The 18506-nt window shown below is 35.9% G+C and overlaps 3 protein-coding genes across 8 annotated transcripts; all 3 read right to left on the bottom strand.

Moving 5' to 3' along the window:
• Window positions 1-6167, bottom strand: LOC140801063 (red chlorophyll catabolite reductase). Of its 5 annotated transcripts, none has more exons than XM_073156095.1 (3): window positions 4734-4859; window positions 2541-2772; window positions 1-883 (listed from the first exon to the last, which is right to left on the bottom strand). In XM_073156095.1, exons 1-3 carry the CDS (start codon window positions 4739-4741, stop codon window positions 206-208), a joined length of 918 nt encoding a protein of 305 aa, XP_073012196.1. In that variant the 5' UTR covers window positions 4742-4859; the 3' UTR covers window positions 1-205. The 5 variants fall into 5 exon arrangements, with proteins under 5 accessions (XP_073012196.1, XP_073012168.1, XP_073012174.1 ...); XM_073156073.1 differs by lacking the exon at window positions 2541-2772 and adding an exon at window positions 5812-6166 and having other exon boundaries at window positions 745-883; window positions 4734-5352; XM_073156081.1 differs by lacking the exon at window positions 1-883 and adding an exon at window positions 5812-6167 and having other exon boundaries at window positions 2629-3952; window positions 4734-5352.
• A 1432-nt stretch (window positions 6168-7599) lies between these two features.
• LOC140786667 (putative fucosyltransferase-like protein) lies at window positions 7600-12772 on the bottom strand. Its single transcript, XM_073135276.1, has 7 exons — window positions 12290-12772; window positions 11536-11696; window positions 10531-10772; window positions 10007-10111; window positions 8454-8610; window positions 8053-8280; window positions 7600-7961 (listed from the first exon to the last, which is right to left on the bottom strand). The coding sequence occupies exons 1-7, from the start codon at window positions 12611-12613 to the stop codon at window positions 7706-7708; spliced, it is 1473 nt and encodes a 490-aa protein (XP_072991377.1). The 5' UTR covers window positions 12614-12772; the 3' UTR covers window positions 7600-7705.
• Window positions 12773-13767: 995 nt separating this feature from the next.
• Window positions 13768-17891, bottom strand: LOC140786676 (cold-regulated protein 27-like). Of its 2 annotated transcripts, none has more exons than XR_012108686.1 (5): window positions 17672-17868; window positions 16538-16732; window positions 16158-16434; window positions 14339-15341; window positions 13768-14220 (listed from the first exon to the last, which is right to left on the bottom strand). XR_012108686.1 is itself a non-coding variant. In XM_073135288.1 (5 exons), the coding sequence occupies exons 1-5, from the start codon at window positions 17729-17731 to the stop codon at window positions 14143-14145; spliced, it is 720 nt and encodes a 239-aa protein (XP_072991389.1). In that variant the 5' UTR covers window positions 17732-17891; the 3' UTR covers window positions 13768-14142. The 2 variants fall into 2 exon arrangements, 1 of the variants encoding a protein (XP_072991389.1); XM_073135288.1 differs by having other exon boundaries at window positions 14339-14448; window positions 17672-17891.
• Window positions 17892-18506: the final 615 nt, after the last annotated feature.

Raw genomic sequence — 18506 nt, 5'->3', positions numbered from 1 at the left:
TGGTAGGAAAAACAAGTCTTTTCATAGATACACACAATACACTCAAAGCCACAGGTGAAATGTACATTAGAACTCAGCTAGAGTATGGTGGTATATATATATATATATATATATATATATATATATATATAATATAAGCCAGTGCTCAGTAGTACGATATACATACAACACATGACGACAACAGCAACATTGTTAAAATAATCATCTAAATGCCCTTGTTGTCATTCTCTCTGGGCCTCCTTACCTTTGCTTTTGCTGCTAGATCCTCCTGCAATTTTGTAAAACTGTAACCTTTCTGAATTTCGCCAACGACTCGGTTTGCAACATCGGCACCAAAAATCCTTGACATATTGTCGACGAGATCAGTCTCAAGAATTTTTCTAGTCATACCATCTCGCTTAAGAATATAAGATCTTTCAGTCTCCTCCATCTGTTCACTGCTTCTGGCACATTTGTCGAACCAAATTTGGAGAACCTCCTTGGCTGCACTCTCTAGTTGAGTGTGAATTATCTCTTTCATCCTACCCTGCTCGTCTTCTCCACAGTTGATATGAACAGCAATGGCAGTCGGAGATAAAATGCTACGTATGTAAAGAGAAGTAGAACGGTATGGAAGCACCTGCGGCAGCATCTCCACTTGTTGCCTTTGTCTGTCCACCTGCGTATCCTGGTAGAATTTATCAACATAGTTTGCACTGAGGGCGAGATCCCTTCGAGGAAGTAGATCCAGGAGCAGGACAAGGGATGTTGGGCTGCTCTGTATGATCTCCAGAAGGAAGTGGGGTGCATCGGTTGAGTCGTTGAGGAAGCCAAAGAGTGTTGTGATGTCAAGAGCACCATTTGGAATCTGGCAGTGGAGCCAGGACTCTAATATGAAATCAACCTGCACAAAACCACACAACGCTTCAGTTGCCAATTAATTGTGTAATGTGATACTACATCTATTTTCTTAGGCATCTTTTGCTTCCTGAATATGAAATACCTATTCATATGTTTATTTGTATTCTAAACTAAAGATGAAATAATTAATTTTGATGTGATATAAAATAAAAAAATATATGTTTTATTTTTTATGAAATTATAATAGATACTCTTTAATTTAATATAAAATAGATTTATGGGATAAATGCCAAAGGTAAATTAGTAATTGTGTTAGTTTGTAATATAAAATATAATTTTGATAAATAGTATTTGTTAGAATAGGGCTATTATAATATTTAGCTATTATTATGAAATTAAGCGATTAATGTCCATGATCGGAATTGAGCAGTCGAAAATACAAAATGAGGCTACACAACTATATAACTCTATTAAACTGAGAATAGCTATAAGATGTAGTAAATAATTCGCTAGAGATTTTTTAAGTGACCACGAGTTAGTTCGGTGACACTCTGAGGGCAACCCAAAAAATATGGAAGGAAGAAGGAGGACAAGAGAGAAGATAGCATGGGAGAGAAGAGAGTTTGCCAAGATTTATTCATAAATTGGGCTATTATAATATTTAGCTATTATTATGAAATTAAGCGATTAATGTCCATGATCGGAATTGAGCAGTCGGAAATACAAAATGAGGCTACACAACTATATACTCTATTAAACTGAGAATAGCTATAAGATGTGGTAAACAATTCGCTAGAGATTTTTTAAATGGCCACCGGTTAGTTCGGTGATGGCTAGATTCAATGATGGCAACCCCAACAATATGGAAGGAAGGAGGAGAAGAAGAAGAGAAAAGATAGCATGAGAGAGAAGATAGTTTGCAAAGGTTTATTTATAGATTGGGCATCGGCCCGCCTTAGAAATCACTATGATCCTCCTAGTCCAAATTGGTTGGTTAAAGAAAGGAGGAAGGTGAAATAATGTGCTTTGTGTGCGAACATATAGGGTGTACATGGATGAAGAATTTCCTTCTGATCTTACATCTATTTTGGTCTCCAATTCTAACGCAGCATTTTGTAACGGTGGTTAATATATAAAATCCCTTTGTTTTTTCTTAAAAAAAAACACCATCTATTAATGGTTAGTTTTCCACAAAATGGATTCTGCTCCCTTGTTGCATAGCCTTTTACAATCGATTACAATCGATGTTCTCTAATGGCGGCTTATACACCTACCAAGTGGGCCTGTTTATGCCATTGCAGTCCTTCAACCGCATCCCAAGCGACCTAGTTATATTCCTATGCAGTCCGGGGGCATATTGAGAATTTGAGATAAATAAGCAGTCCAGTTTATGCTCTATTGCGTTACAGGTTAGGGCAAAGCTTTAGAACATTAGCATTAAAAGTGGTCAGTGAAGCAGATAGATCTATTAATCATGTCACATACCCCTCTTAAACAAATATTCTGAGGATACTAATCCGTGTATTATTTCTTCTTCAAAGCCTTCTCTAATTTGTTGCTATAAACTTTAAGCTTCTTCCCTTGAATCCAAATCATTACACCATACACAAAAATTAAGAAGCAGAAAAAAGAAATAGTGATCTTTTGCTTAATTTAAGAGCATAACTGGGGACAGAGTTAGAAAGAAATAGCAAACATACGGAGGAGCCAGGGGAGCCGTATCTGACATCAAGGGAGCCGATAGAGGTGCAGGATTCGCTCTGGAACGAGAGCACATTGTCGGGAACGGAGGAGGGGAGGAGGTCGGGACCCAAGAGGGATTCGCAGGTGGCGATCAGATCCAGCATGAGATCGTGATGCGCAACTCGGGGGAATCGTGACAACGTAGAGCTGCGGCCCATGGATGCCCGGAATGTGGTCGATCTTTTGCGTCTGAGAAGAGGAAGAGGAAGAGGAAGAGAGCAAAGCACGGGTGGCCGACAGAATTGCATTGTTGATAATAAGATTTATCAGTGGAAATGGGAGTTTAGAAGGTTATCTAACAAGAACGTTTAATAGACAACCCGCCAGCTAAAATTCAACTGTCGGATTTCGGATCCCAACTCCGGATGTGAACAAATCATAGACACAGAATTGAGTCGATTTGATCGTAAACAGTAATCGCACATGTGATTTACTGTTACATTACACTCTTGAAAGTCAAAAGCAGTCAGCTTTGTAAGTTAATTCTAAAATAAGCCTCATTGTTCTAGTACACTAATTAAATAATAACTATCTTAGCCCTTCCTTCACTCGTGGAATAGGAAGACTTATTCTAGAATATGTCTCGCCTCCTTATTATGGAATAAGCCTCCTTATTCTGTTGTAGCAACTAAATAATATCTTATATTATTTTAATATTATCTTTCATCTTATTCCATACAACTTTTAAAAAAATATTTATTAATAACCTAAGATTATAATTTTACCCTTTGAGATTACAATACACTAGCCATATTAGCTACAATTGCAATTTCCTCTTTCTTTCATCTCCAAAGGCAACCCCGTATACTTGCACAGTGTAGGTGCGGGGTAACCAACGCTCTCAAGCAATCTGGTGCGCTCCTCCAAGTCGTCTAGCATTTCACCGCCGGCCACGACGTCTTTGTCGTTGCTAAGACCACCTGCGATGAGATCATCAGCTCCCCCTTCATCGTCTGCAAGAAGCTCGTGTTCGACCTCCTCCGCTCACTCAACCTTACTCCCAACCTCTATGAGCGTGCTCATCTTCAGCCTCCGATCCAATCTCTCCTCCCCTAACCTTAAGGTCTCCGCCACGGCCCTCTACTTTCTCTCCTCCCTTCCCTCCCATCTCCTCTCTCGCCTCCTCTCCGACTCCCACGCAGCCCTCACTATCGCATTGGCCTCCCTTTCCCATCCCTCCACCTCACTATTGTCCTTGCCTGCAATGATCTAATCCTCCTCTATCATGTCTCCCCGCCTCTCCTCAATCGTGTCTCCCTATGGTGGGGCAACATCTCCGCCCTTGCCCTCGATCGCTCTAATGCTGATGCCAAGTAGTATGAATGAATACTCGAGTACGGTGTTATAGCCTCACATAGTGCAAGGTACCCTGCACAATGCAAGAAAGTCCGTAGTAGAAAGGCCCCATACTATTTACTATTTAACATATAGTTATGGGTATTTTCATCATTGGATTTAAAACATCACCAATTCCCAATATAATTTTATTATTTTAATATCAACTTTATATCACATCAAATATAATAATTACACCTTATACTAGTATTAAACTAAACATTACAATAGCTTATACTAGTATTAGCCATCTTCTTCTAGTATTAAAAATTAGAATACTTTTTCCTATTTCACCCTTATTCTACAAATGAACAAGGTCTTATTTTAGTATATTAATTTAATATTTTCTCTCATCTTATTTTGTACAATTTTTATAAAATTATTATTTTAATAATAATCAATAATTATTATTTTGCTCATAAATTAGATAGCACTTAATTACACATCACCTCAACTATAATTAAGATTCTATCCCTCCTCTATCTATTCTTTTAAATATTAGTCATCTCATCCATAATTTAGATTCCATCTTTTTTTGTGGACTTATAAATTTTGTAATAATAATAATAATAATAAATATTAAGGCTACTCTTTTTCTGCAGCGAAGACTTATAATCCCATATTACCTCATAGTGCATAGTTATTTTCTTGCAGTGCATGATTATTTTACATAGGGTGCGAGAAGAATAACTTATGCTAGTATTAAACTAAATATTAAAATAATTTATACTAGTATTAGCTATTAAAATTCAGAATAACAATGCATATTTTAGCCTTATTCCACAATTTAACAAATTAATTATTACATTCCTTACCTGCTCATGTACGTAAACCAAAAGCCTTGTGAATTTCGCCAACGACACGGTTTGCAACCTCAGCACCAAACAACCTCGGCATATTTGCAGCAAGATCGATCTCAATAGCTTTAGTCTTAATCATACCATCTCTCTTAAGCATATAAGCTCTTTCACTCTCCTCCATCTGCTTACTGCTTCTGGCACATTTGTCGAACCAAATTTGGAGAACCTCCTTGGCTGCGCTTTCTACTTGAGTACGAACTATCTCTTCCATGACACCCTGCCCGTCTTCTCCACAATTGATATGAACTGCAATGGCAGTGGGAGAAAGAATACTGCGTATGTAAAGAGAATTAGAATAGTATGGAAGCACCTGCGGTACTTTATTCACTTGTTGCCTTTGTTTGTCCAGCTGTGTGTCCTGATAGAATTTATCGACGTAGTCGGCGTCGACGGCGAGGTCTCTCCGAGGAAGCAGATCGAGGAAGAGGATAAGGGATGTTGGGCTGCTCTGTATGATCTCCAAAAGGAAGTGGGGTGCATCGGTTGAGTCGTTGAGGAAGGCAAAGAGTGTTGTGATGTCAAGAGCACCATTTGGAATCTGGCAGTGGAGCCAGGACTCTAATATGAAATCAACCTGCAGAGAAGCAGAGATCTAGTAACATAACTTTGCTCAATTCGCGTAGAAAAAGCTGATTGGAAAGATGAGAAATTGCCATTTTTATAACGAAATTGAAGTTAGGAAGAATTTTAGATATACCGAGACACTTGGATTCCAAATTCATATTTCGAAAAGAAAAGGAAAAGAAGCTGACTGATTGCTAACCGAGTTGACTTATATAACACAACGTTCCATGTATAGATTTTATATAATTAGATCCTCGAATGAGATCTGCACTCTTAATCATGTCATGTGCCCCCTCCTAACTAAACATTCCCAGGATACCAATCCTTGGATTAGTTCTTCTTCGATGCACTATGATTTATTGTTATAATTTTAAGCTTCTTCCTTAAATACAAATCATTATATACTATAGATGAAAATAGAAGAAGATATTTTGAGTATTTTGGAACTTCAAAGAAATAGCAAACTTACGGAGGAGCCAGGAGATCCGGATCTGACATCGAGGGAGCCGATAGACGTGCCGGCTTCGTTCTGGAACGAGAGTACGTCGTCGGGGACAGAGGAGGGAAGGAGATCGGGACTCAAGAGGGATTCGGCAGTGGCGATCAGATCCAGCATGAGATCGCGATGCGGGAGTCGGGGGAATCGTGATAATGTAGTGCTGCGGTCCATGGATGCGCGGAAGTTGTTCGATCTTTTGCGTTTGAGAAGAGGAAGAGGAAGAAGTGGAGGAAAGAGAGGACAGAGTCTGGGAGAGACACGTACAAGTGGGGGATAGATTTGCATACTGGATAAAGGGAGTGATTGGTGGAGATGATCAGATGAATATTTGAACAGCAATGAAGCGACCTTTCTATAATTAGCCACTGTTGTTGGAATTTACTAACTAATTCCAGAGTCAGTTGGTATGTTTCTAATGAACAAAAAGATTATGAGTTTCATTCAAATTTTAAATAATATTATAAAATAAATATTTAGTGGTTTGGTGGCTAGGATCTTGGAGCAGATTTAGGTGGGGTTTGGTTCTAGTTTGAAGCATAAACTAGACACCTAAAAGCTTTGTGTTGAAATTTTTTAATATATTATTATTTTCACTTAGTTATCTAAAATTTTATAATTTTCAATAATACTAGGGATCCCTATCTCTTATACTATTGAAAATTATAATATTTTAGATAATACAAGTAATAGGTTATATTTTTTTTAGTTAATTACACTTTTACCCCTATAGTTTGGTTCAATTGCACGAAATCCTATGTACTTACGTTATCGTTAACTTTTATGTGGTCTAAATTAAAATGCAACTTTTATTTTTTTTTTATCATATTAATTAAATTAAATATTAAATATTAAATATTAAATTTATTAATAATAAAATTATAGAGAATTACATAAATTTTATAATACATTTAAAATAATATCAATTTGATATTTTAAATAATAAAATAATAATTAAAACATACATTTATTTAATATATTTTTATTATTTAAATTTTGATTAATATTATTTTAAATGCGTTGGAAAATTTATCAAATTATCTATAAATTTGTGTATATTAAGTATCTTCAAATTAAATCTTTAATTTTGTGAAACGATAAAGATAATAATAATTACAGTTTAGTCCGGACAATATGAGAATTAAATGTTTTAGTTGAAAGTATGAAGAAGTTTTGCGTAATTGAGTCAAAAGTAAAACTATATTTTTGTTGCGTCAAAAGATTTAAGTCATGGCTTAGGAGATGAAAATATAATTTAGGAGAGCTTATAAGTTATAACCACGTAGTCATTCAAGCGAACGGCGACGCTGACGAGAATTAAAACAGAGCACATCATGATTCATGAGACAGAGAAATATGAAGTAGGGGAATTTGCATTTTACCCTCCCATCGTTCCATTCAATTTCACAAAATTACAGTGTACTTTAAACTTAACCCGACGAGGTCTTTGACTAAAATACAATTATCATTTTTTTTATTAAATTAGAGCTCATCATACAAACAAAGTTATAGATTAATTGAATAAGTTTTACTTCGCATAGATTTGAAATAATAAACATATAATATATATTGAGTATATATATATATAATAAGCTTATTCGGTCCTTTTTTATTTTATCTCTAACGAGGATATCCAAATTCGAGCTCTAATATAATCACCATTACACTTTACTCAATACCATATAGAGTTACGTACTTAAGTTAAAAGTACATAGAATTTTTAAAAAAAATTAAGCTAAACCATTCATAGGTAAAATATAATTAATCCTAAAAAATATATATTATAAAATCAAACAGGATTGTATTACAGACCTGGTAAATTCCATCAATATATATACCAGGAAAAAAAAGTCACTAACAGCAATAATTATACAAAAATGACTTCAAATTTTGCACAAGGATTCTTCTCGATATGTTTCCTCAAATCAGCATCATTTTCAAACATGAAGCTAAACAGTGCTTGTCTCTGGGTGAGACCAACTGGGTATATTTTGTATATTTTCAAGTCATTGCCTCCTCTTATGCTTTCTGGTCTCTCCTCCTTCCATACAGCCGTATGATTTAGCAACTTAAACTTCATAAGCACAGCAGCTTCCAAAGACTTCAAACTCAAGTTTCCAGATCTATCACAGGTTGCGAGAAATGGATCTCAGTTGAGAAAGGAAGTTAGGAACCATAGTTTAATAAATAAGACGAGGGAAGCATGAATTGTACCTGAGGTATATGGATTCCTTCTCAAATCGTCCCCTCTCTCGCACATAGATATGGTACAGAGTTCCTATTTTACTCATGCACTTACAAGGGCGTTTTCGAAAATTGGAGGTCATTTCTTCTTCCTCGTGGATCTTTGTTGCAATATGAATGCAAAGGCGGCAAGACGAGTGAACAGCTGCCATGTCAACTAGTGCCTTGAAAGAATCAGATGGACCCTCATATTTCCATCTGATAAGAAACATGACAAACCAAACTCTCAGCATATAAAACAATATCTGCATATCTCCTAGCAGGTTAGCGTAAATGTGCTAGAAATAAAAGGGATGATGTTAAATCATGAGTGCCTCATATGATACAACTTTAGAGAGATCGTTAGCACTTTCATATCGGAAAGGTGTTACCTAACTGACTGATTGTATGCAGTAGGATCTGTAGCAAGGTATTTCATGGTCTTCGCAACTGAAGCAACATCATCAAGGGTTTTGATATGCAAAACTGAACTGGAAGAGGGTGCAAAATCTTGGATATTAGGAGCACCAACTACAACAGGGACAGATCCTGCATAATTTTATATGAACAATCACTACGGGTTTCAAGCATTACAGATCAAAAGTGGTAGACAAAAGTTGCAAGAAACCTGCTCCTAAGTAAGAGTATATTTTTGACTGTGAAATGAAAAAAACATAAAATCTGTGCATAAATTACTTATTTCAAATAACAGAACTTCTCTTTGTCATCTTAGCTAAAAGAAGATCGATCATTCTCACTCAAATTGTTGGAACTTGAAAAGTGCTTCTTCTTATATAACTGGGGCTTACAAACTCATGGTGGGGCATGATTTGCTAAGGAGTAAATTCCATTTGCTTAGTTGGGTAATACATCCATATCTTAGGTCAAAACTATAAGTTTCAATGAAGTCTACTCTACCTTTCCAAGAAGTCCTTAAAGAGGAACTTAGGCATATCGAAAAGTTGAAAATAAAATTAAATAAAAGAAAGCATATAATAACAACCAAATCTTTGTTCTCGACTATTTGAGGTCAACTATATTGATACTTTTTCTCTACTTATCCTATTTCTCTAATTATCATATTTAGTGCTTATATTTGCATTAAATCAAATCCTATCATATCTTCTCTTACACCAACCAAATTTGAAAAAGTTGGTACCTACCTCCTTTACGACCAAGGAGATCGGAGAGTCGACTTCAACCCCACGTAATTATTGTGAAAAAAATTGTTTGGTGATTTAGTACGGAGACTTAGCTTAATGATTCGGCTCAATAATGCATGCAGTAGTTTGGATGAGTAATTCGACAACACGATGGCTTAAAGCAATGGCTCGACGGTGTTTAACTCGAAACAACAGATCAGTAGCACAATAATTTGAAATCTAGATTGTGCAGTTTAGTATATTGACTAAAACTTAGTCGGGCCTAAAGTGTCTTTATATTAAAGGATGATTGGTCCTTTGTTCAGCCCATTTATAGCCTTTGGACTCTTGAATGATAAAAAAAATTATTCTCTTACTGATTCCCACTTCCCCATGTAAGTTTTGGATTTCCTATTTTCCCACCCTCTTAAGGAACCTTCTATTTTAATAAAATCACTACTTTGTATGTGGCTCTATTAGAAAAATAAAAGAATGCATGCAAAACAATTTATTAGAATTGAAAACAGAAAAAGGAGAGAAGTCAATCAAATTGTATGTAACTGTTTAACAATTTAAAGACCAAAAGAGGGCATCAAGCCAAGAAAGAAAATAATGGATCAACTACTAAGACTTGTATGACAAGACTAGATAACCAATTTGTTGTCACAACAACAGCAGCATAGTTCCAACAATTTTGTGTCCATCTATCATATAAACACACTGATAAGATATCCACCCAACAACCACTCAAAAGATCATCATACAACTTCGATAAGATAGCATAAAATTTTTATTGTGCATACCTGCAACAAGGGATTGAAAGAACTTTTCGGTAACATAATCCTCTTCATTGGAATTTTCAAAAGCCAAGCTGAATTTGTAGCGCCTTAGTGTTGTCACTTTGTCCACTGTGATAGTTAAATTGCCACATATGATGCTTTTGGAAACAAATATAACTATTAACATCACTTCTGGTAAACTCATATGAAATTAAATGCTTGAATGCATGTCAGTGGTCATTATCCTTCATTTTATTCTCATGTCAGCATTTTATTTGATAGACAGGATAGTAATATTTGGCTGAAATAGATAAAAAAAACAGAAGATGTTTGGAAGGATTTATCAAGATCCTCATCATATATTGTCTAATTTTCATTTAGATTTACGACAAACAAACATTTTAGAAAACAAAATGGTTCTATTATATGAAAAAAAGGATGTAGCTATATGCAACTATAAAATTGTATAAGAATGTTGGTGGCATTACATTTGCTACAGATAAATATAAGAGAAATCATCTGATAAATGATAAGCATTTTGCAGGTACCTCTCCCCTCACGGGTTCGGTGACAACTTCCATAAGAATCTATTTTGATATCCAATTTTTCAAGCATTTCAAGAGCCTGTAAGCGGAAGTTACGTGCACCACAATTAGAAATGAAGGCAGCAGCAAGGGCAACTTCAGTCTTTGGATGCAAAGGTGCCATGATGTCATACTCGGCCCATGAAAAGTAGCCAACTGGAACGTCTGAGGAAAGACTAGTGGTCATTATGATGTTGTAACCTCTCCTACAACAGATCACAAAAAATAAAAAATAAAAAATAATAAAAGAGAAAAAGGAAAAAAAGGGTAGAAAAGTTAATTTTCAATTGAGAACTAAAGCACTGTACAAGTGTATCTATGTTTGGCAAAGGATAAGAAAGTCAATTGCATGCATCCATTACGCCCAAAATCTAACACAATTAGTAAGTGAAACTTAAGAAGGATCAGCAAGCATAATAGAAACAAGTAATTCATGGCAAACTCAGTTATGATATCATTTATTCAAAACTTAGCATTAACAGAGCTTTACAAACTGAGAACATGGTCACAACGTTAATAACAATTCTTTCCATTGAGTATTCACATAGAGATAGCTATCATAGTTGGAATAAAATATAAAGAAAGTTGGAAGTGCCAATGGGAATAAGTTAGATTTTAAAACCTATATCTGGACTCCAAAATGTATGACCATATAAGACAGCTGTTTTACACAAATGTATCATCTGTCATAATATTATGTGCTTCTTGACAAATGGCAATGGAATTTCTAGCTTCCCAACAGAAATGGAAACCTAATGTTTATGATGATAAAAGAATGAATACACCAGCAGTATCACCAACAGATTAAAATCAAATAAAGAACTCTATAAGCTACATGTAAAGTTCTTTGGAGTTGGAACTCAACTCTAAAGAACTCACTTCTAATGTTTATGATGATAAAAGAACTGATTCTTCTTAGTTCTTATAGCAAAAAGAGAGGCTACAGAACTATGAAGTGTGCTTACCCACCGTCGTGCTACATCAACTTTGTTCTCTAGATAGTATTCTGATGATTCCATCGAACGATGTATTCTAGCTGTTTTAGGATGCTGAGGAAGGTTAAATGTGGCATCAGGCATCTTGTTTGCTCCATATGCAAATTTACAGCCAACAGAGCAGGAACTCCAATCCTGAAAATGAATTAGAAACAAAAAGTTATATATAACATAGGTAGAATAATTAAATAACCTTTTTTTTTTTTGTTGAAGAAATAGATTTCTTTGTATATTAAAGCATCTAACTGCATCTTCTGATGGTATAAGGTATGCCTTAGTGTAAACATGTTGAGACATCTAGTAGACATGAAATGGTAAATCCCAAGAAACACTGAACTATGCCAAGAAATCCTACAAAGCTATGTCCGATTGATCTGTTAACAAATTAAAGTGTGAAATTTCGACGCCAACTGGATGACTATCTAGCCATAATAGGCAATAAAAGATCAATGTGGTTTCCTAGTTTAGACGAGATAACAAAACCAAAGATAGATGTAATTTTGGAAAGTCAAAGAAACTCAAAGAGCAAAATTATCATTGAATTGAATGTGCACATAATTTATCAATGCAGCTAATTGCTATAACAGTACTATAGGCCAATCTTCCTCACGACAAAAATTCTCCCCTTTGACCAATCTCCATATAACACCTAACTGGAAAAGTAGTCGAAAAGATTGGAGAGTTTGAATCTTTCCAACAAGACAACGGAGATTACACAGAATCCAAACCTTCTGTTCGGCGCCGGAGACCAAAACAGGATCGACTCCAAAATCACGGGTGTACTGGATATTATCCTCCCTCTCCAAGAACATCTCGCATCTACGGAACTCGTCGTCTTCGCTGGTGGCGAGGGATTCGGAAAAGGACAGAGGCGAGGAGGAGTTGGATAAGGAAGGGAAATAGAAGGAAGTGGTCCAATGGTGGACCATGGCGGCGTTCTTGGCCATGTCGAGCCGGCCGAGGAAAGCGATCTCCGCGACCACGACGAAGGCTACAAAGATGGGCACCGGGCTTGGCCATCGCCGTCTTCGGCTCGTCCACGGAACTCCCATCTTTCTCTCCGCTTTACTTCGATGAGAGCGGTAGGCCCGCTGCTTCTGATATTTTCTTCGGGGAGAAAAAGGATCACAGTTTTATACTGAAGTCGGCGATTCCAGCTGTCTCGTCGCCGGCTTATACAAGAAGGCCGCCGGGGAATTCTCGATGCGTCTAATCAACCAATTAACTGATATCATGCTTTAATAATATCATATAATTCGCTATTTTGTTTTTAAAATAATTAATTATATGTTTGCACAAGATAATTAAAGGAAGACTCATGCAACTCGTGATTTTCAAATGATCTATTTAACTGTTCTTTAACCATTTTTACTAGTATGCAACCAAACAATTAACTATATAAGTTATTCTTTTTAAAAACAAAGTTATAGGAATTGTTTGGCAAAAACTAAAACTACAAAAGGAAACTATAAATCTAGTTTTTTTTTATTAACTTTAGCTAATTAGAAGGATGTCAGAAACAGAGCTAACTGCTGATTAAAATAGAATTGAATTGCTAATTATCTACGTTTTAATGATTGTCTTGCCTCAGGACCTTAACATTAAAAAAACCTTTTACAATTTTGATAATTGTAAGGTTGGAATTTTAAAAGCTGAGTGCATATATATTTTAATATTAGATGTGAATACATTTATATACACGACGACTATAGCGATAGTCTAATTTTATTATTTAAAAACTTATGAAGATTATTTTTTTGAGCAAATGCCGTCTTGCCTGACATGCAGTAAGTAAAAACAATCTAATCCTTCTCACCAGCATCATGAGTTAAAAAGAATCTAATCCTTCTCACCAGCATCATGAGTTAAAAAGAATCTTATCCTTCTCACCAGCATACATTGCATAATTGCCAATAGAAATAAAACTTTCACAGCTTCCGTGCAACACTGCTCAAACACCTTACTTGGAAACTGACATTTATCTAATGAAGCATTAAACAATACATGAGACCTTATTTGCTCTGAGTTTAGAGAAATACCTCTAATCTGGTTTAGCAACCAAATATTTTTTTTTATCTAATCAAGTAATTTTTAAAAAAATCAAGACTAAAAAAAAAAGACTAACTAATCGAGTTCGGAACCTAATCTCAAATCATACAAGACCATATAGAAGATAATTGTAAGCTTCTTGTACTGATTTCACAGCTTCGGCGGAACACTGCTCAAACACCTTTTTTAGGAACAGGCATTTATAAACAGTAAATAGTATAGCAATGGAAGTTGCCTTGCATTCCTCTCAATACATCTATAGAATACAATTCTAAGCTTCTGTGACAGTATAAGTAAGAGTGATGTATTACTACCAAATGAGGTTTTCCTATTTACTCCACTCTTTACCACAGTTTGACACCTTCGTATCCTTAGATGCACCCCATATCGGAAATCAGATGCTTCGCTAACTTGAATTTACTAGTGCATGATCACACTACAGCAGTCAATTGTTTGGCTGCTGGTCTTTGAAAAATGAAGCTTATGTTCTAAGGTCCGAAGGAAAGTTGTAATCTCTGTAGTGTTGCCATCTTTATGTGTCTTTTCCTCTTAGGCAATCACGATCCTCACGAGAATCTGGTGCTGAAAGAGATTTTCCAGAGGGAACAACCTGATAAGAATCCATGGGGTCAGTGCTAGTGAAATTTTCTGACAAGGAAAAGTAACTGCATTCATCTATACAATTTGTTATGCAAAAGAGGAAATTTAAAGAATAACCCATTGCTCACTTGATCATTAAGCAAATTAGCAACAGGTTTTCTCGATCTCTTTTTCCTGCTTGTTCTACTTGATTCTGCCCCTCCTACCACCTCATCAACAAAATTCTGATCTGATACCTCTGAAAAAGACAAGTTATACTCTTTAATTCTCTGGCCATCTGTCTCAGAATAGAATGAAAATGCTCAAATAAAAACACAAACCTCCTACCATCCTTTATTTCAAATTTTCAAGTGGATGTGAAGCTCACAAATAAACAAAGACTAAGGTGCAAATTATCTTACAGAATTTACTGCATAATTTTGATCATAACTAGTAACCTTTGAGATTAATGTGATCAAGCTTAGTCTCAACAATTTGCCTGGTGGAACTTTACCTCATCAACACAACTACTGCATGTGCATAAAACATGATTGATACTTTTATCTTCTGCTTCCACTATTAACTTCTTATCTTTCACCAAATGATGAACCATTTGCACAAACTAAATTTACTGACTAGAAATTTTTAGAATCAATAGAAATTTGTGGAATTGTCTTCATTTGCCTCCCTGGCTTATTTGTGCCTTAATATGACTCAACATCAAAAGTTATTGTCTTTCTGAGGAACTTCTTCCCACACTGTCTGCTCCTAAAATACACATGGAAGGTAACTCCACCAAAAAATAGACTTTATACATTATAGCAAGCATCCCTTTCCTGATTTTGATTTTGCAATGAGCTTTATATCGACTTTCATAGCATTAATACTTGTTACTGGCCATAATACTTTTCAAGTCTTCCGATTGTGATCTAAATGACCCTATATGGTTTTGAAAAAACTTGGATGATGTCATGATGCGGGCGCCTCCTCTGCATGGGAAGCCATATTGCCACTGCATTTGGATTCCAGATAATAGTTGAGAAGATTGATTTCTGACCGCAAGAGGCTCCCTAATAGGTGCACACACATACCGTTCATTCTATTCCATCCAAATCAAGATTGACAGATGAACCAGATGAAATATCCACCTGTCTAAAGTGCAGTATTTCAATTGGATATTCAAACTTCACATGAAAAAAAATGAGGTTCAATTAATCAACATCCTTAATACTAACTTTCAAATTGTTCTATAGTCTGCACATAACCCAAACCAAAACTGGTAAAGAATTAAGAATCTGGATAATTATGACATGTCCTATGGTCATAGGAAAATCAATTTTAAAGAATGGGATATGCATGCATGGAAAGACAACATCACAACACAATAACTGGAAGAATCCAATGACATACCATGAATTCCTTTGTGACTTTGTCACAATTGGTGTCTAGAATTACAGCCATTAACACATTACTAGATGCAGTAACCTTCATATCCACTCATTCCTCCTAGAACTAAAATAAGAGTAATATGTAAGAAACTATCCACGACTTTTCCCATTTGGGAATAAGTATATTAGTGGTTCTCAAAGTAGCAAAAGAAGTTTGCAGGGAACACACATGTGGTACAAGTAAGCTTTCAGTAATCAGTAAGCTTCTCAAATTCCAAACTACATTATGCATCGATCCAGATTGGTTATAGACTTATAGTGGCAAGTCCTTCAATATCTTAGTTTTTCCTGCTAGCTTAACATGCAATCAACCTAGTAGCTGCACAAGGCATATGTTATCAAAGTACAAGATATCAAATATAAAGTAAATAATGTCCATTGTCCAAAAGAGAGAAAAAAAAAGAGAAAGAAAAGAAAAGAAAAGAAAACTCTTGAAGAGGTAAAGGAAAAGATGAAACAGAAGTCATTACGAAGAATGATTAAGGGACCAAAGAGCAGAGAATCAAATTAGCAAAGGTACCTGTACTTCTGTCAATAAGATCTTGATGATTTGTGTGATGGCAAGTTGGAAGCTCTGTCGAACATTTTGTTTCCTTTCCATGCTGCTGACCTTCTCTTCGGATTGATTGAGAATCTGACTCAAAATCATCCACTTGGTGGTTTTTTGCATTTTTGTACCTGAAGTGCTGAATCCATGGATTTGCATGTAGAGGATGACTTTCATTTCCATTATCTACTCGAGTCTTAGCCCTCTCAAACTTAAGATTCTCCCAACAGCCCTTACGCAAGACCTTAAACTGCAAACCATACAGTTATATTAATGAAACAAATGAAAAGGTTCTACATAACAGTTAATGCAGCCAAAAAAAAAATCTGAAAAGGAGAAAGAACTACTAATACCTGTAACAAGTGATTGCCATCTGATCTGGGTAAATTTGTGAGCTTTTGTGTTTTGGGTGACCAACCAAGCAAATCCTTCGAGTGGTGCTCACTGTTGTATAATTGATTAACAAATGATGCTTCCATTGAACTAAGATAAAGCATATGCTTCTCATCCGTCCATCTATTCGGGATAGAATCTAACACCTGATTGCCCTGGTAAAAGGACAGATAACTTCATGATAATTTGGATGACAGATGAAGTGAGAAATCAAAAAGCGGTGGACGGCAAGGGTTGTAATACTTTTTTTCACTTAAAAAAAGAAAAAATGGCAAAGTTCAGAATAATGAATGAAAAAAGTTCCTGCTTTATAAGAAGCCCTTAGGAACAGGGAGTAAGCTAGGAAGGTGCGCTAAGATAATTGTTACATATTATAACCAAACTCCATCCCATTTTCATTCAAATCCATCCATACAATAATTTCCCCATCCTGACTACTGCTGAAAACTTTTCTTATCAAATTAAAATCGCCAACCAAACAGCACCTTAATTCTCCTCTAAATAAGTCACGGAACTAAAGGGTTTTCAGACTAAAAGGAAAAGCATTTGATCCCATATTTAATTTTACACGTACTTGTATGCCATGTTGCATCTTCATATGCTCAAGTATTCTAAGCAAAAGTGTACCCTTTAATTATTTTCTTTTTATAAACAACTCCACTTTTGCCTTTGGCGAAAAGGTCAACCCTTCTAGATCAGGACTCAATCTCATGCAGAAATTCTTTCGGACAATGAAAAATACAAGTTCCAGTCAGACGTTGTATAGCAAATCGCAATAAAACAGCATACCAAGATCTATTGGAGCTAAACGAGTCATTTCGCATCTTGTATAAGTAAATTAAATCATAACGACGAACCTGAACCGTAATCATCAAAAACTTACATATCCAACACTAAAGCAAAAAATAAAATAAATAAAAATAAAAACACATTTCGAACAAAACCTAACTTTACCCCTTCTGACCAAGCATTCAACTGCACATATAATTGAGCCAAACATTAATTCAGACGCTATATCCACCAAAATTTCTTCTTTCAAGAAACTTAATAGAAAAGGCGACAATTTTAAGAAGGAAATAAGAATCAACCATTACCTCATCCTCGATCCCACCGATTTCGGATTTCATCGGCCGATCTAGTGAGCCGTCCTCCATTTCTCCTTCCGAGAAACAAATCTATCGATGCTCCACAAAAAGGATGGTCTCGATTGCACGGCCTTCGCAAGCAAACCCCAGAAAATATTGAGAGAGAGAGAGAGAGAGAGAGAGAGAGAGAGAGAGAGAGAGAGAGAGAGGTGGGGAGCGAAAGGTCGATGAGAGAAGAAAAGGGTATTTTGGGACGGAGCTTTATCCATCGTGGCATCGCTTTTACACGTGGCGACATGGTCGATAAACTGACACGTGGCATTACGAATAATATCTTGGCCAGATATTTTTGAGGCCCCAAAAAGATCAGAGCTTCCAGGCCTAGCCTCCAGAAGATCGTCTGCAGGTCTACTTGTTGGGATTTCGTACATTCAGCCAGCTGGCATCCGACAACAAAGAGTTGCCAAGCGTACCGGATAAACCTGTGGACGATCGGTTTTTCGCCCATAGATTCTTGTCCGCTTGGGATGAGCAAGTGGTTTCAGCCACGGGTACGACAATTATTTTTTAGCTCCAAAAAAAAAAAAAAAAAAAAAAGAAGTTGAGCAATTTGAGCTTAGATATTTCACTGTCTGGATATTTTATTTTCTTCCGGATTTTTCTTCCTCTCTTCTTAGTGACTTGTGGATATGATTCAGATTTGATAAGGACCTATGTGCATAATTGTTTTAAAAACTAGATCGTATGTTGATAAGATTTTGTCGCTCCCATCCTATGCGATGTTTACGATTGTCCTTGGACGAGGCAGTCCTAGTAACTTTATATATTCTTTTCTTTTGTTAAT

The sequence above is a fragment of the Typha latifolia genome, chromosome 1 (assembly GCF_019914945.1).
Source record: "Typha latifolia isolate L0001 chromosome 1, TyphaL0001v2, whole genome shotgun sequence".
Lineage (NCBI taxonomy): Eukaryota > Viridiplantae > Streptophyta > Magnoliopsida > Poales > Typhaceae > Typha > Typha latifolia.
The sequence above is the reverse complement of the archived record's forward strand: the minus strand, read 5'-3'. Positions and strand labels throughout refer to the sequence as shown.

Bases quoted from the DNA above. Each gene is read 5' to 3' on its own strand.
- LOC140786676 (XM_073135288.1), bottom strand. From the start codon at position 17,731: ATGGAGGACGGCTCACTAGATCGGCCGATGAAATCCGAAATCGGTGGG. The intron at 16,733-17,671 runs GTAATGGTTGAT...TCCTTTTACCAG, and splicing joins TCGGTGGGATCGAGGATGAG to GGCAATCAGGTGTTAGATTC. The intron at 14,221-14,338 runs GTGAGCAATGGG...GATTCTTATCAG, and splicing joins CTAATTTGCTTAATGATCAA to GTTGTTCCCTCTGGAAAATC.
- LOC140786667 (XM_073135276.1), bottom strand. From the start codon at position 12,613: ATGGGAGTTCCGTGGACGAGCCGAAGACGGCGATGGCCAAGCCCGGTG. The intron at 8,281-8,453 runs GTAACACCTTTC...GTTTCTTATCAG, and splicing joins GCATACAATCAGTCAGTTAG to ATGGAAATATGAGGGTCCAT. The intron at 7,962-8,052 runs GTACAATTCATG...AACCTGTGATAG, and splicing joins AAGGAATCCATATACCTCAG to ATCTGGAAACTTGAGTTTGA.
- LOC140801063 (XM_073156067.1), bottom strand. From the start codon at position 2,831: ATGCAATTCTGTCGGCCACCCGTGCTTTGCTCTCTTCCTCTTCCTCTT. The intron at 884-2,540 runs GTATGTTTGCTA...GGTTTTGTGCAG, and splicing joins ACGGCTCCCCTGGCTCCTCC to GTTGATTTCATATTAGAGTC.